The sequence below is a fragment of the Camelina sativa genome, chromosome 11, assembly GCF_030686135.1.
Source record: "Camelina sativa cultivar CO46 ecotype springtype chromosome 11, ASM3068613v1".
Taxonomy (NCBI): Eukaryota; Viridiplantae; Streptophyta; class Magnoliopsida; order Brassicales; family Brassicaceae; genus Camelina; species Camelina sativa.
This window is the reverse complement of record NC_141890.1, coordinates 15,933,238-15,948,983: the sequence shown is the minus strand read 5'-3', so window position 1 is coordinate 15,948,983 and position 15,746 is coordinate 15,933,238. Positions and strand designations below refer to the sequence as shown.

The 15,746-nt window shown below is 41.1% G+C and overlaps 1 protein-coding gene across 1 annotated transcript; it reads left to right on the top strand.

Moving 5' to 3' along the window:
* Window positions 1-13,186: 13,186 nt before the first annotated feature.
* LOC147934056 (uncharacterized) lies at window positions 13,187-14,868 on the top strand. The gene is made up of 5 exons (XM_087472453.1): window positions 13,187-13,490; window positions 13,593-13,676; window positions 13,788-13,977; window positions 14,019-14,224; window positions 14,501-14,868. Exons 1-5 carry the CDS (start codon window positions 13,187-13,189, stop codon window positions 14,866-14,868), a joined length of 1,152 nt encoding a protein of 383 aa, XP_087328579.1.
* The last annotated feature ends 878 nt before the right edge of the window (window positions 14,869-15,746 follow it).

The window sequence follows — 15,746 nt, the reverse complement described above, 5'->3', positions numbered from 1 at the left end:
CTTTTGATAACCCAAAGAATACTTGACCAGCTAGCCAGTACTCGTCAAGCCTGACGAGGGGGATACATTATATCTCTACATCTCTGTCTCCAGTTCGGCAGTTAGCGGGGTGCTGGTCCGAGATGATCGCGGCAACCAGAGACCAGTCTTTTACGTAAGCAAGTCTCTCAACGACGCGGAAACACGTTGTCCGATCTTGGAGAAGCTGGCCCTTGCCTTAGTCGCCGCTGCTCTGAAGCTCCGGGCTTATTTCCAGTCGCATTCCATCATCGTTTATACCGATCAACCGCTCCAAACTGTTCTCCATAGCCCTCTCCAGTCCGGTCGAATCGCAAAATGGGCAATCGAGTTGAGCGAGTACGACATCGAATATCGTTCTCGCCCAAGTTTAAAATCTCAAGTCTTAGCGGAATTCATAACAGAGCTATCTCCCGAACTTGAAGAAGCCATACCCAAAAAGGAGCGCAGGACATTGTTCGTTGATGGTTCTTCTTCCAATCGAGGATCCGGCGTTGGGATTATCTCCGATCTCCGACTGGCGAACACCCCAAGCAGGCTCTGAAACTCAGTTTCAAGGCGTCGAACAACGACTCACAGCTAGTGGTCAGCCAGTTCAGCGGTGAATACGATGTGGCCGGATTGCGATTAGCACAAGGACTCACAGCTAGTGGTCAGCTAGTTCAGCGGTGAATACGACGCCAAAAACGAACGTATGGGGGCATATCGCCAATTGATCTGAACCCTCTCAGAACAGTTCACCTCGTTTTAGCTAATCAAAGTTCTGAGGAGCGAAAACACGTTGGCTGATTCTCTCGCTGCCTTGGCGAACTGTTCCGATCGAGTGCATTGAAACGCCTAGTATCGATATGGCAAGTATGATTCTCGCCATCAACGACGACACGGTGCCGATGAGCTAGTCGACGATACGGCGGATGTAGTGCAACCACCAGACGATTGGCAGCTCGAGATCAAGATGTACATCGCGGATGGAAAAATCCCGGAAGATCGCTGGCAAGCTCAACGGTTAAAGGCCCGATGCGCGCATTACGTCATGTTAAGGGACAACCTCTTCCGATGGAGAAAAGGCAGAACGGATAATGACTGAAGTTCACGAAGGTGATAGTGGCAACCATTCCGGAGGACGTGCACTTGCGTTGAAAATCAAAAAAGACAGCCATTATTGGCCGACTATGGTCGCTGATTGCGAGGCGTTCTCGGCGAAGTGCAAAGCTTGCCAATGTCACGGGCCGATGAAACATGTTCCACCCGAGTTGCTAAACACGGTCACTGCGCCATATCCGTTCATGCGCTGGGTAATGGACCTCGTCAGGCCATTACCTCTGTCGAAGTCAAAGCGTTTCCTTTTGGTCTTAACCGACTATTTCACCAAATGGGCAGAGCCTGAATCATTTCAAAAGGTACAATCGCTAGATGTGACCAACTTCATTTGGAAGGACATCATTAGTCGCCAAGGACTCCCATACGAGATCGTCACCGACAATGGAACACAGTTCACTTCGCTGATCACCCGACGTTTTCTGAACAAATGGCAGATTCATTTGAGCACCTCGACTCCCGATATCCTCAGGGGAACGGTCAAGCCGAGGCCACAAACAAGACCATAATAAATGGGCTGAAGAAACATATCGGGCAAAGGAAAGGAGCTTGGGCAGATCAACTCGATGGCGTGTTGTGGTCCTATCTAACTACTCCAAGGCGAGCTACAGGACAGTCCCCTTTCTCGTTGGCTTATGGCATCGAGGCATTGGCTCCAGCGGAGGCAGGTGTGCCAACACTTCGTCGTGCCATGTAGGTCGATAATTCCGATCTTAATGACAACATGATGCTCGATCACATCTACTTCGCCGAGGAATTGCGCGATCAGGCTTTGGTCCGAATCCAGAATTATCAGAACGATGCAGCTAAATACTACAACAAAACTGTTCTTCAGCGGTGTTTCTGCGAGGGCGACCTGGTGCTACGAGAAGTCTACGAGAATACCAAGTAGATAAATGCCGGTAAACTCGGCGCTCGTTGGGAGGGGCCATACCTTATCTCAAAAGCAGTTCGCCCCAGATTCTATGAACTCTTAAATTTTGGAGGGTACGCAAGTCAAAAACTCTTGGAATGCGGCTCATCTTAAGTGCTATTACTACTAAGTCGCCAATTCGCCCTCCATTTTGAAATCGCTTGTACTATGAACTCTTGGAATGCGGCTCATCTTGGGTACATAGGCAGCTTCTAAATCTTTTTGTTAAGACTTAGCGGGCGCAGCTGGGAAGATAATAACATTTCTTTTAAAAAGAAGTCTTTATTCATTTCAAATCAAGTACAAAGTCTACTCGGCACTTCGCCAAATAAAAGGAGCAATCTTTTACTTCGGCACATCGCCAATATATATATATATATATATATATATAAAGCAACAAAATGGCAAAATTTAAAAGAGTTTGTTTCGATGACTTGTGGAGAACCGATCTCTCTGGACGGATGAAATCACTGGCCTTCTGATCTCAGGGAGCCGGTCCGTAATGACATTTCTGTCCTGCTGTGATCTCAACCTCCTCGATGGTTCACAAACGCAGAGCTTGAGAGGTCGGACTCCAGTGGTTCTTCCATGATCAGACCGTCGAGGTAAGCTCGCCAGCTTTGACGTTCTCGCCTTAGCTCTTCCAGTCGGACCATCGGGACTTTGGCACCTCTCGCCCCATCTCTTCAAGGAACGCACAAGGACCCTCTATGGTGTTACTCTCCCGGAAAGAATGATCTGTAGATCCCAGATAGAGAATGTATTGCCTTAGCCTCTCTATGCGACTCTTGTAGACGGGAATCTTCGTGATGTGCAGATGTTCTGATTCACCTAGATGTTCGTAATCACCTTTTAGTAGATCAGGCAACACGACCATGGCGACCTGTTCTTCACATCGAGCATGTTCGGCGAGCAGTCGGTCCATACGCCAGTTTGCCAAAAAGAAGCCATCAGTGATAAGCTCGTCAAGAACCGTAATGGTTCCTTCCAAGCGGCAGAGTCCGAAGATAAGATCGTACTTCTGACGAAAGGTTCTGATGTACGAGCTTATCCTTTGACAGCAGGCTCGGTACACACCAGTTTCTTTTTGTAACGGACTCTCTTCGGGGTCCCCCATGTCAGATCCAATAATAGCAAGCTCGCGAGATTGACACGAAATCGTCCCTTCTAAGAGGGGGGCAACATCTAATGCTTCGGGATCAAAACCAATGACTCTGGCGGCAGTTAATTCTCGAGCTCGCCTCAACCATGCAGATCGAGTTGTTATAGGCATGCCTTGCAATCTGTCTTTCTGAAATTTGGATGTGAGTTGCTCAGCGTACCCCTTTCCTCCTATTTATAGTGAGAAGGGGGGAGATAAATGCTGCGTCCCGAAAATCTCGCACTAATCAGATCGTAAAGGGTTACGCGCTGCGTCCCGAGATTTTCCCCGCCAATCAGATTGCATTGTGAAACCGCGTTCGCATTTAATGCTACGGTTATGATTCGGGAATGAGCAAAAAATAAAAAAGACTACTTAGTCTATCCAGTTCGGAACCGAACTGATCAAGCTCCTAGCCAGATGATCGATCTTCTTAGTCTAGTGCCCTGATCTTCTACTCGGCCTCGTCAAGACGACTTATGGTTCTTTTTCTCTTCGACTTCAAGGTGGCGATCTTGGCCTCCAGTACAGCTAGACGATCGTCGATCTCATGTTTCTTCAAGCGATGATAATAAAGTTTGTGGCATTGCTCTCGATGTACAGTTTCGATCTGCAAAGTAAGGATCTTCAATTAGTACTGACGTTTAACAAGGAATAATACAAATAAGGTTCGAAAGCATTACCTGACGCACAAAGGCATGAGCTGCAGCAGCCTCCACATTATCGGCACGGTTGTTCATATAGAACGGTTTGATTTCGGAAGGCACAAACTCGCCACTCAAGGAAAAACTCGGGTCGTTCATAGTTGAGTTCGTCGAGTAATAGCACTCGTTGCAGTACGCAACTAAACACTCATGCATAGCTGCCACCCTGCCTAATCCATTTTCGATCCAGAATCTTGGATGGGACTCGAGCACCTTGTGCTTAAGTAGCAGGTCGTTCTGCGACTGTTCTACCACGGCAAGCCGATTATGATATTCGGTATGACGTTCTTCGACGAAAGTCTCTAAGTCCGACCTTGCTTCTTGCTTAACGCAAAACATCATCATCCACGGAGCCCGGATATTTGGATAGTAGGACATCCCCCTCTCAATAGCTTCTGAATTTGAGAATGTTGGAACATCTTTTCCGACTTCAACCTCGGGATCAACACTGCCTACAGAGCTTGGCATTTTGGAATTACTTTGTCCGATAAAAATTATGATCAATTAAGGAGCAGGGCTAGTATATTTATAATGATCCCAAGAGAGTGTTTTCCAATTGTGAAAAAACTAACATTTCTCCTCAAGCAGGGTCTCATCTTCGGACATAAAGGAAATATTATATGCAAGCACAAAAGGGAAATTTCCAAGAAGATAAAAGTACTGAAAAACCGGCCGCAAAACGGGCAATGTCATTACAAAGGTCTCAAAAGAAAGCCGGATTCAAAAGAGTTCATAAAGTAAAAAGAAAAACTGCAGCCAGGAGTCTACGGTCAGATTTCTGAAGGATCAGATAGATCAGCTTGGAAGACACCGACATTGGATCCATGCTGATGCCAAACAGAGTCCGGAGCTGTCGTTCCAGGGTGAAGGAGTCCGAAGCTGAGTTGATCTAGAGACATGGTGAGATCCCTTCGTCCAGCTCAATGAATTCCAATGCCTCGAAATCGCTCAAAGCTTTCGCCCGCCTCTCCTCAATTTCAACGACCAAGTCATCAGGGATTGACACACTCTTCCCTAAGAGGTACTTCACGGTTTCATCAACTCTGTGTGCTTGATTGAGGATGTCTTCCTTCGGACGAGCTATCTTCTCTTGTTTGACTAGATAGGCCTTTACCTTATCCAGACAACGCTGAGCCTTCTTCGTGGTACCCTCGACTTTTGCTAGTCGGTCTTGGCGAAGTCGACTTGTCTCCGATTCAAACTTTGTTCTCAGGTCGTCGAGCCCCCTCTTAAGCTCGGAATTCTCTTCCTCCAGCGCTTTCTCCCGTTACTCCAGCTCGGAAACTTTCGCTTCAAGAAGCTTGTTGTTCCCTTCTTTGTCAGCAACCACGACGTCCAGCTCCTTGATTCTTCCCTCTTTAAGCTTATCCGCAGTTCAGAGTTTTTCGAGGCCTTCCTTCATTTTATCAAAATCAGACTCTGCAGATGACATTAATTTAACTCGCCTGTCATTTACCAACGCCAGAGAGCTGGCGTAAGCAGCGGTCTGCATTCGAACGAGGTTAACTGGAGGGAATCAAGAAAAATAACACTAAGTTCTGAAGTAAAAAAAATAATAAAAGGTGCGAGTTAAACCTGAAGTGCAGATTGGGCGACCTTGAGGAATTCATCTGGGAACTCCAGTTCGTCCACCGGCGGCAAGATGACTGAAGACACCTTCAGATTCCTGCAGAGTTCCCCGGCAGCTGCCTGGTTGCAAACAAGATGACCATCCCCGAAGTAGTCAAAGGCAAATTGGTCGGATTGATTGTTTGACTATTTGACACGAAAACGATCATAGGATTCGAGTCCGGCATCGTCCGCAGAACGTTTTCGATTTGGTTCCTGGTCGGAGTTTTTGCCTTTGCCTTTATCCTTGTTATATTTCCTGGATTTCTTCTTTTTCGCACCGCTACTCAGCTCAGGAGTGGGTTGCTCGGGGATAACAGATTCGTCTTGTTGGGGCTGAAGCGAATCATTAAGAACTGAATTTTTATGGCCTGGATCAGGGGCGATCTGACTATCGTCAAAGTTTTTAATATCGACGAACTTGTTTCCCGTTTGCTCTAACTCGGGATCAATGACAGGCTCATTGTTCGGATTTATGGATTTAAGCATACCAGCATCGACAATTGTGGTCGTTGGGACCTTGGACGATTGACCTAGCTCACTAGCGAAACTCGAAAACTTAGTTTTGGCCTTGCCCATAGCTTCTTCAACGCGACGTCAGGTAATACAATCCCACCTACGACAACCTCCTGCAAAGAGTGCGTCCCTGACTAGTTGGAATTCAGGAGCTGATTTCAGAGCTGAAATGGGGCGAGCTGCAAAATCAAGAAAAATTAAGATCAGGTCAGAAAATGAGTGTCCGATATAACAATACAAAGAACGTGACGGTACCGGGCGAATTGTTCCACACTCTTAGACGACTGCATCTCGGGTTCTCGAAAGAATGATCGTCTACTCGGACGAAGAAATAACGAGCTGCCGATTTCTTGAAATTACTGACTTTCTCACCGGGGAGAAAGTTATGTGTCAACTTCGTATTGACCATCCATGAAGGGTTCCCTTGAGAGTTTTTGAAATTTGTTAACTGCTCAAAGCATTAAACTCTGACGTACATTCCAGCTTCGGCTGCAATAGTGAGAGCAGCGACGAAATTGCAAATACTGCCAGGAGAGAGTTGGCAAATTGGGATTAGGCGTCGATGGGTGTACCGAGTAAGCATGCTAGGAAGAGGAAACCATAACCGGCACTTAGAGAAGAAACCCTCGTATAAACAAATAAACCCTTTGGGCGGGCTCCATGGACGTTGGTGCTCTCCCGGGATGATGATGTAGACACCACAATCTTTTAGACCGCATGAATTCAACATCGTGCGAACAGATTCAACACTACTAAGCGCCTTTTCGCCACCAATCCGACCTCGATGATCAAGACGAGGAAGGATATCTTCTATCATGACCCTGCCTGATACGAACTGAGATTCCTCTTCATTCAGATCGTCCGAAGGCAGATCGGAAATTACCATGATTCTTGCGGTTCTCCTCATCAGTCAAGGACGGAATCTCTAAGGTAGAGGTTTCGTCCAATCTGGTTCCTGAAGAATATTCGGCATTTCCTTCTGATCTAGTGGACAGCTCGCCGCGGTCCGATCGGATGGACTTAGGAAGCTTTTGTCTGGAATTTTTGCGGATCAGTGGATCGCTTTTCATACCAGACGAGGAAGCCATGGCCGAAGTGTTGGTCATTGCAGATCGCCGAAGAGTGCGGAAGAGAATTCACAAATATATATATATATATATATATATATATATATATATATATATATATATATATATAAAACCAAATGTAGAAAGAAGAGAGAGAATAGAGCAAATACCTTCAACAGTTTGGCGAAAAGTGAAAATGAAAAGAGGAGTTGGGTATTTATAGAAGCGAGTGGGCGGCAACTCTACGCGGAGTCATTATGACCTACTCAACCTACGCGACGTTTCAGCTTCCGAGCTGACTGAAGCAACGCGTCCGACACATGTCACGATAACAATGGATGACGAAACGGCGCGGAGATCTGGGTAATTAGATTCGATTTTCCTTATGATTTAGATCGGATATTCTTTTCCCAATCTCTTATTTAGTCTTAGCCATAGTTCTTCCTCTTATAATTCGATTTGTGCTAGCAATTACTCTCTGTGGGATCGATCCTAAAATACTACACTGATTAACTGTGCACTTTCAGTCGTTGTGTAGTCTTTTCAGGTAAAAGATTTGGAGTGAAATTCTACACACATCAAAGATTTTTGGCAACGTTGATGGATCTATTACAGGAAAAGTACAATATGGAGATGATTCCCAAATTGACATCAATGGAAAAGGATCAATCTCCAAATCATACTTTTCCTGTGACAGATCCATCAATCTTATTGAAGTACCGACAATCCCCTGTCATATGGTTACTAGCTATGTTTTCAAGATACCATATGTTCTCTTCACCAGTGTTGGTTTCATAATCGCTTAGTTTGTAGTGCTTTTCATTCAGGTACACTACCTCGTGCATCATGAGCTCATTCGCGTGTTGTGAACCAGAATTTTCAATTTCTTAGGCTTCTTGTAACTTGAGCAACGATTGAAACAGTTTGATGTATCATAAGCTCATCCGCATGTTGTGAATCAAAATTTTCAACATATTGGGCTTCTATTAGCTTGAGCAAACGATCATGACAGTTTGATGCAAAATGTCCCAACTTGTCACACCTAAGGTAGTAGTCCCTTTCAAGTATTTTAAACATTGACTCATAGCATCACCGTGTGGAGCTGTGGGACTGTGCATGTATCTAATTAGAACAGTCACACAATAGGATATATTTGGTCTTGTATGAAGCAAGTACTGAAGATAACCAACAAACTTTTTAAAAATAGTAGCATCAATCTCTCTATCTCCCTCGGGTTTTGATAGTTGCAAACCTTCTTCCATAGGTGTAGAAACCAAATTACAGTCCTTTTGTCCTGCTTCTTCCAGTATCTTGAGTGCATATCGTCGCTGGTTTAGTGTTATGCCTTCGTCATGCTGATCTACTTCAATTTCAAAGTAGTATGTGAGCTTTCCGAGACCACTCATCTCAAACATAGAGGCCATCTCCTCTTTGAACCTATTAATGCCGTATAGATCAGTGCATGTGACAAATAAGTCATTGACATATACTTCTATAAAAAGATGACCTCCTTGTTCCTACTTTTGATAAACATATGACTCCTTAGAACACTTGATAAAATGCAACTCTGTAAGAATACGACATAAGGAGGTCAATTGGTGACAGCTTGTCCTGTGGGAAGGTTGTTAAAGGGTGGGGACCAGGGTTCGAGGAACGGCTGGCGCACCAATAACCTATTGGTGAATTTGGATATCCACAGTGAAGTGTTAGGATCGATGCCCTGCAGGACCAGCTTGGAGTCCGTTGGAACAGCTAGCAGGGGGCTAGCAGGTTCCACGGACGATCCGTTGGGGCAGCTAGCAAGGGGCTAGCAGATTCCACGAACAATCCGTTGAGGCAGCTAGCAGGGAGCTAGTGGAATCCACGGGACGGGTTGTCACAAAAACTGGAAAAAAAACCCGGCTTAAATCCAAAAACCATGGTTAAACCGGATCAGCAAATCTTTGGAACCCAATTTTTCATGCTAACATGAAACTGTTATTTATTGGACAAAACGTGTAATTCTTTTTTTATATAATCTGATGTGGGAATCTACCTAACATTTCTAAAATCAATGTTAGTTTTGTTTTCTCTTTTTTTCCTGTTATGTGTGTCTAATTGATTGTCTAATTAAAAAGAAAATAATATTTTTCAACATGACTCCGGAATTTCCATTAAATATTTGAAGTACGTATAAATGATCCATGTATGCTATAGTTTAAAATTAATGAACCTCTTCTTGAAAATTCAACTTTGTTTAATTTAATTTTCTATTATTCAATTAGCCTGTTCATACTTCATAGTATATGTTTGATCCATGTATGCTCTATGAATGATAAATTATACATATATGCTTCTAATTGTTTAGGACTATGACTTTTAATTTTCAATGGATTATAGAGATTAGTATTTCTTTGGCTTTTCAAAATTTGATCAGACGTTGCAACATTAGGCGCATATAACCGCTTTGATCAAGGTGTTGTGAAGTCGGTTGTTTCTTGACTATAAGTCAACATAAGCTGCTGATAATCTCATGGATATAACATATAAGAATCCATCGTAAATTTTAAGATAGATGTAAGTAATTCTATTATATGATACTAATACCTGATGGCCAGAGACGATTGTACTCTGGGTTACCATTTCCAAAGAATCTTCAAGAGCATCTTCAGATAAGAGACCATTCTTTAACAGCACTTTTGAAACTCTATACAAATCCTTCCCATCAAAAATGTTTTTTTGCAGTTACAGCTATGAGGAAGGTAAAAGTTTTACCAACCAAAGTCTGAATTTGTGCACGCAGGTTTTCTGGGTCCTCAATCTAGAGCAGTTATACATTTCATTAGACATATATCCATAACCTGAAAACAGTAACATTTATATTACGTCATGATAGTACCTCTTTAAGACAGCCACCAAGAACAGACGTGGCGGGTTCACCAATGATATCTTGAGCAACACTATCAAACAGTAGACATTTAGTTTCTCCAGTGCTGTCGAGTACTTTAGCGTAGAGCATGTATCTGGTCACATGTTAACGACAAGTAAACAATCTACCATCGAAGGGAGAACTGACCATAACACTACTTACTTTGCAATAACGCTACTGACTACACACTTGCACGTTTCACACCAAAATTTTGGTTTAGCTTCCCTTTGGCTCATGGTATTCTCACCGACATGTAGTGGAGTCACTTTCTTGTTGCAGTTACGACAATTAATATAGTACCAAGCCCAATCCGTATCTATTGCGTAAATTGTGCAGTGAAGTCTAACTTTACCTACCTAAGCTCGAGAAAATGAAACATATTTATCTTACCTGAATATAATGGCTTGTAGAGGTTTTTATTAGTAAAGACATACCTCAAAAGTAGCTAAAAGGTCAGAAATTGTTTTTATGGGGTGTTCGAGACACTTATCATCATTAATCGCATTCACAAGTTGGAGCCGTGGGGGATTCAAACGAATAGTAAGAGTCAGACCATCTTTAGGGAGACTGTAAATCAAAAAAACACAAAGCAGTAGAATTAGTTAAGATATAATATTTTAAAGGTTTCAGGGAATAAGAAATGTAGTGGGAAACTCACAATGCAGTAAAGACATCTACTTCTGGAAATGGCGGATTAACATATACTTGCGAAGCATTGTATGCATTGGACACACTTTTTGTACCTTAAATATATAAAGTGTATAATTTAAACATTATTCAAGACTCTGATAGTTATACTCTATATGTTGTATTGCAGGAGAAGAGAACTATACCGTTGTAAGTTTTTATTTTAGCAAAACGGAGTAGACAAATAACCATGATGCCATCAGCCTCAGCACAAGCTCTGTAAACTTGGTCTGCAAATTCTCCCCACAAGGTACATGGCAGTCTCTCATCACTGTCTCATAGTATTAATGGAAGTTAGTGTTATATAATAGATACCAAACTTAATAGTTAAAAAATCTTTCACCTTTGATCCCTCAATTCAAAATCCAGCTTCGTAATAGGCTTGCTGTTAGCCTCCAGAGATTCAATCTCTCCAATGTTCACAATCTGGCCCATGACATCTAAAAAATACATATCCGTTAGAATTGACACATTACTATACGTATCTTTGATTTAAACAGTGGTTAGTAATTTACTTGCCTATCAACATGTGGTTTTTTTGTTCACCGCTCATAATTTTCTGGAAATCAGCCAAGGATAAGTAGCTTGAATCATAAACAAGGTCACTAGGAGTTACCACTGTTCCGTTAATAAATGCCATCTATATAGATGGTTTGTTGGTCGGAACTGACCATAAGTATTAGTCAGCTGGAAATGCTCAATGAACTTCCACTCACCAACAGCCAGTTTATTGGCATAGCGGTTCACCAAGTCCTTTTTTAGCGTAGCATGGATCTTAACACCCTGTAAATATTAGAAAGATTAAAACAGATGTGTAATGATTTAAACAATATTCGTCAGGCTCAAATTTGTAGGTGATAACCTTTTCATCGGAGAAAGTACATTCAAGAGTCTCGCTAGTAGATGGGCGCCATGAATGGAGAACTTTCACCTGAATTTTCCAAGAGGTTTTGTAAGGACACACATCTCTCAAGTAAGCGAATGAAGCAGCCATTTCAGAGTATAGTAGCTGTGGGATTTTTTAGGCAATTAAGTTTTCTTTTGGATGTGGTGGTGTTTGTATTGGGTAGAGAATGACACATATATATACTTTCCAAGGTTGTAGGTAGGGTTTTCTCATTCGTAAGTTGAGAGTATATCCATGAGTTTTTGTTTGTTTTGATTAAGGGAATAAGCTTAATGCATATCCTCATTTTGATTCTAGTTATGATTTGATTTATGTAATTTCATCATCAGCAATATACAGATCCAGTCGAATTAATATACGTATAAGAAATTTACCATATTGTGTTTGCGATTAAAATTATATTAATTATATGTTGCTTAAAATAAAACTGTAATAGGTGCAACTGTAATTATTTCTATATTTTAGGGAAGATCCGATATCTGTAATCCCAATAATAAACTTTTAGGGATTTTGCAATTGTATATGTATAGTCCTACACTTTAGGGAATATCCGATTTCAGTAATAATAATAATAATCGGTTTAAATTGTATAAGAAAAACTCAAAGATCCGATTTCAGTAATCTGGTTTAAATTTGGCAAAAAAAACCCAACCCGTGAGACAAAAAGAGATGCACAAATTTATACTTCAAAAATGTTAAGATAGATATTTTAACGAAAATGCATAATCTCAAACAAGCATTTAGCTTAGAAACAAACCAACCCTAAATATTCCAATGGCTGCTTTATTTTTGTTTATTGGTTCTTGATAAGTCCACGTCTTAATTGTTTTTGTAGATGACTCATTGCTTCAGATTTTTAGCAACTATACTAAATAATTTTTTCTTTTCTTTCTAGATGGCCAAATCGTTAACATTGGGGAGTGGAATTGCTTAAAGAGAACAACAATACAACTAATAAATCGATAGTTATTTAAGAGTTGAAAAGTGAGTTTTCTCACTGCAAGAAAACCGGCCATTCCCGACTACATTTTACGACTATTATTCAGTCGCTAAATTTAGCGACTATTTAATCACTAAATTACGATTATGTTACGACTAAATAAAAACGATCATAATGTAATCAGTAAATCATGACAACACTCATTAGTCGTCAAAATAGTCACCATTTAACGACTACCTTACAACTCATATATAGAATTATAAATGCAGTCGTAGCTTTGTTGTTATATAGTCTCTCATTTACGACTAATTCGGTAGACACATTCAAGTCACCAATTAAGCGACTATTATGCGAAAATTTCGGCGGGTCGTACAGGTTGTCGCTTAGTAGTCGTTATTTGGCGACTACTAAAAATCACATTTATTTCGTTTGCGGGTTGGTGTGGGGGTTGGTATAATTGTATTATGCGACTGATTTTTGTTAGTCGCTTGGTAGTCGCCAAAATTGCCTCTATATATACGAGCTTCACCACTTCTTCTCTCCTCACTCGATCAAAACAAACACATTTGTGCAAAGGACAAAGAAAAAATCTTGAAAAATATAATAATATATATATATATATATTGATTATTCTTATATAATGGCTGGCAATTACAATTATAGTAATTCTCGAGAGTAGATGTATAAGAAGTTCGATGAAGTGACGGGCAATTTTTCGGCGGAGTTTACAACGGGGATGGAGCAATTCATGGCATTTGCAAATAGTCAATCCCTAGCACAGAATAATGGGGGTATGTTCCACTGTCCTTGTAGTCGTTGTAAGAACGACAAATTTATGTCGGGAAAAAGAATTTGGAATCATCTTTTTAGCAATGGATTTATCCCTGATTATTATATTTGGTATAAACATGGGGAAGAAATCAATATGGATATAGGAACAAGTTATGTTGGTAGTGATCAAGAAGTGGATAATGTAGATGTGGGTAATGTAGTAGAAAATCCATATGTGGATATGGTGAATGATGCATTTCGTTATAATGTGGGTTTTGATGATAACTATCATAAGGGTAGTTCCCAAAATGTAGAAGAACCAACACGTAATCATTCAAAGAAATTCTACGACTTGTTAGAAGGCGCAAAAAATCTATTATACGATGGTTGCCATGAAGGTCACTCACAATTATCGTTAGCTGCTCGAGTCATGCAAAATAAGGCGGAGTATAATATGAGTGAAAAGTTAGTGGATTCGATGTGAGAAATGTTGAATGAGTATTTACCAGAAGGAAATCAGGCAACCGATTCACATTACGAGACAGAAAAATTAATGCGCAATTTAGGTCTCCTATATTATACAATTGATGTTTGTATTAACAATTGTACGATCTTCTGGAAAGATGACGAAAAGGAAAAGACTTGTCTGTTTTGTGGTGCTCAAAGATGGAAGCCTAAGGATCCCGACGTAGAATCAAAGTACCATACAGTCGTATGTGGTATCTACCTATTGCTCATAGATTGAAGAGGATGTACCAGAGCCATAATACTGCAGCGGCGATGAGATGGCATGCTGAGCACAAATCAAAGGAGGGAGAAATGTTTCATCCTTCAGATGCGGCAGAGTGGAAATATTTTCAAGAACAAAATCCTCGATTTGCAGAAGAACCCTGTAACGTTTATCTTGGATTATGCACTGATGGGTTCAATCCGTTTGGCATATCTCGTAATCATTCATTGTAGCCGGTGATCTTGACTCCATACAATCTACCCCCTGGTATGTGCATGAACGAAGAGTTCTTGTTTCTTACAATTTTGAATTATGGGCCTAATCATCCGCGAGCTAGTCTAGATATCTTCTCCCAACCTTTGATTGAGTAGTTAAAAGAGTTGTGGTCTACTGGAGTCGATGCATACGATGTGTCCTTGAATGAAAATTTTAATCTAAAGGCAGCGCTAATGTGGACGATAAGTGACTTTCCGACGTATGGAATTTTATCAGGATGGACAACCCATGGTAAATTGTCTTGTCCAGTTTGCATGGAATATATAAAGACGTTTTATCTCCCTAATGGAAGGAAGACGTGTTGGTTTGATTGTCATCGAAGATTTCTTCCTCACGGTCATCCATTAAGGAGGAATAAGAAAGACTTCCTCAAGCGAAAAGAAGCTTCGAGAGAGTATCCACCTCAATCGTTGACCGGTGAGCAAGTTTATTATGAACGTTTGGATGAAATAAAACCACCAAAAACCAAGGACGTTGGTGGAAATGGTCATGAAAAAAAGACTGCTGGCTATGGGAAGCAACACAACTGGCATAAGTTAAGCATATTATGGGAGCTGCCTTACTGGAGGGACCTCAATCTTTGACACAATATTTATGTGATGCATACAGAGAAGAACTTTTTGGATAACATCATGTATACTCTTATGAGTGTGAAGGGTAAATAAAATGACAACATCATGTCAAGATTGGATATTACAAATTTATGTTCTAGGCCACAGTTACATGTTGATAGTGATGGTAAAGCTCCTTTCCCACCCTACACTTTGATAGAAGAAGCGAGAACAAGTTTACTAGAATGTGTCAAACATTTGGTGAAATTTCCTGATGGCTATTCTCAGACCTAGCTAGTTGCGCTGATATGGAAAATGGAAAGTATTCAGGCTTGAAAAGTCATGATTGCCATGTTATTATGGAACGACTACTTCCATTTATCTTTGCAGAACTCCTAGACCGGAACGTCCACCTTGCATTATCAGGTATTAATTAATTTCATATATGCCTATATTTATGAAGTCATTTAATAGTAATTTTAAAGTAATTAACTCCAATATTTTGCATTGTATATTGTAGGGCTTGGAGCATTTTTCCGAAACTTATGTGCGAGAACTTTGCATAAAAGTCGCATACAAATTCTAAAACAGAACATAATTCTGATCCTATGCAATTTAGAAAATATCTTTCCACCATCATTTTTTGACGTGATGGAGCATCTGCCTATACATCTCCCCTATGAAAGTCAATTACTATTCTCATTCGGTCAGGTTAACACGATTTGATCAAGGTGAGGCCCATGAATATCATGTCCCTGGAGTACCTCCTATATTTACTCACATCGGCCGTCCAAGTGGAGAAATGAATGAAATATGGCTGTCGGAAAGAGACTATCAATGCGCACATGCATATGTTTTACGGAATTTTGACTATTTTCAGCCAATTGAGAGGTATATAATTAAGCGATTAA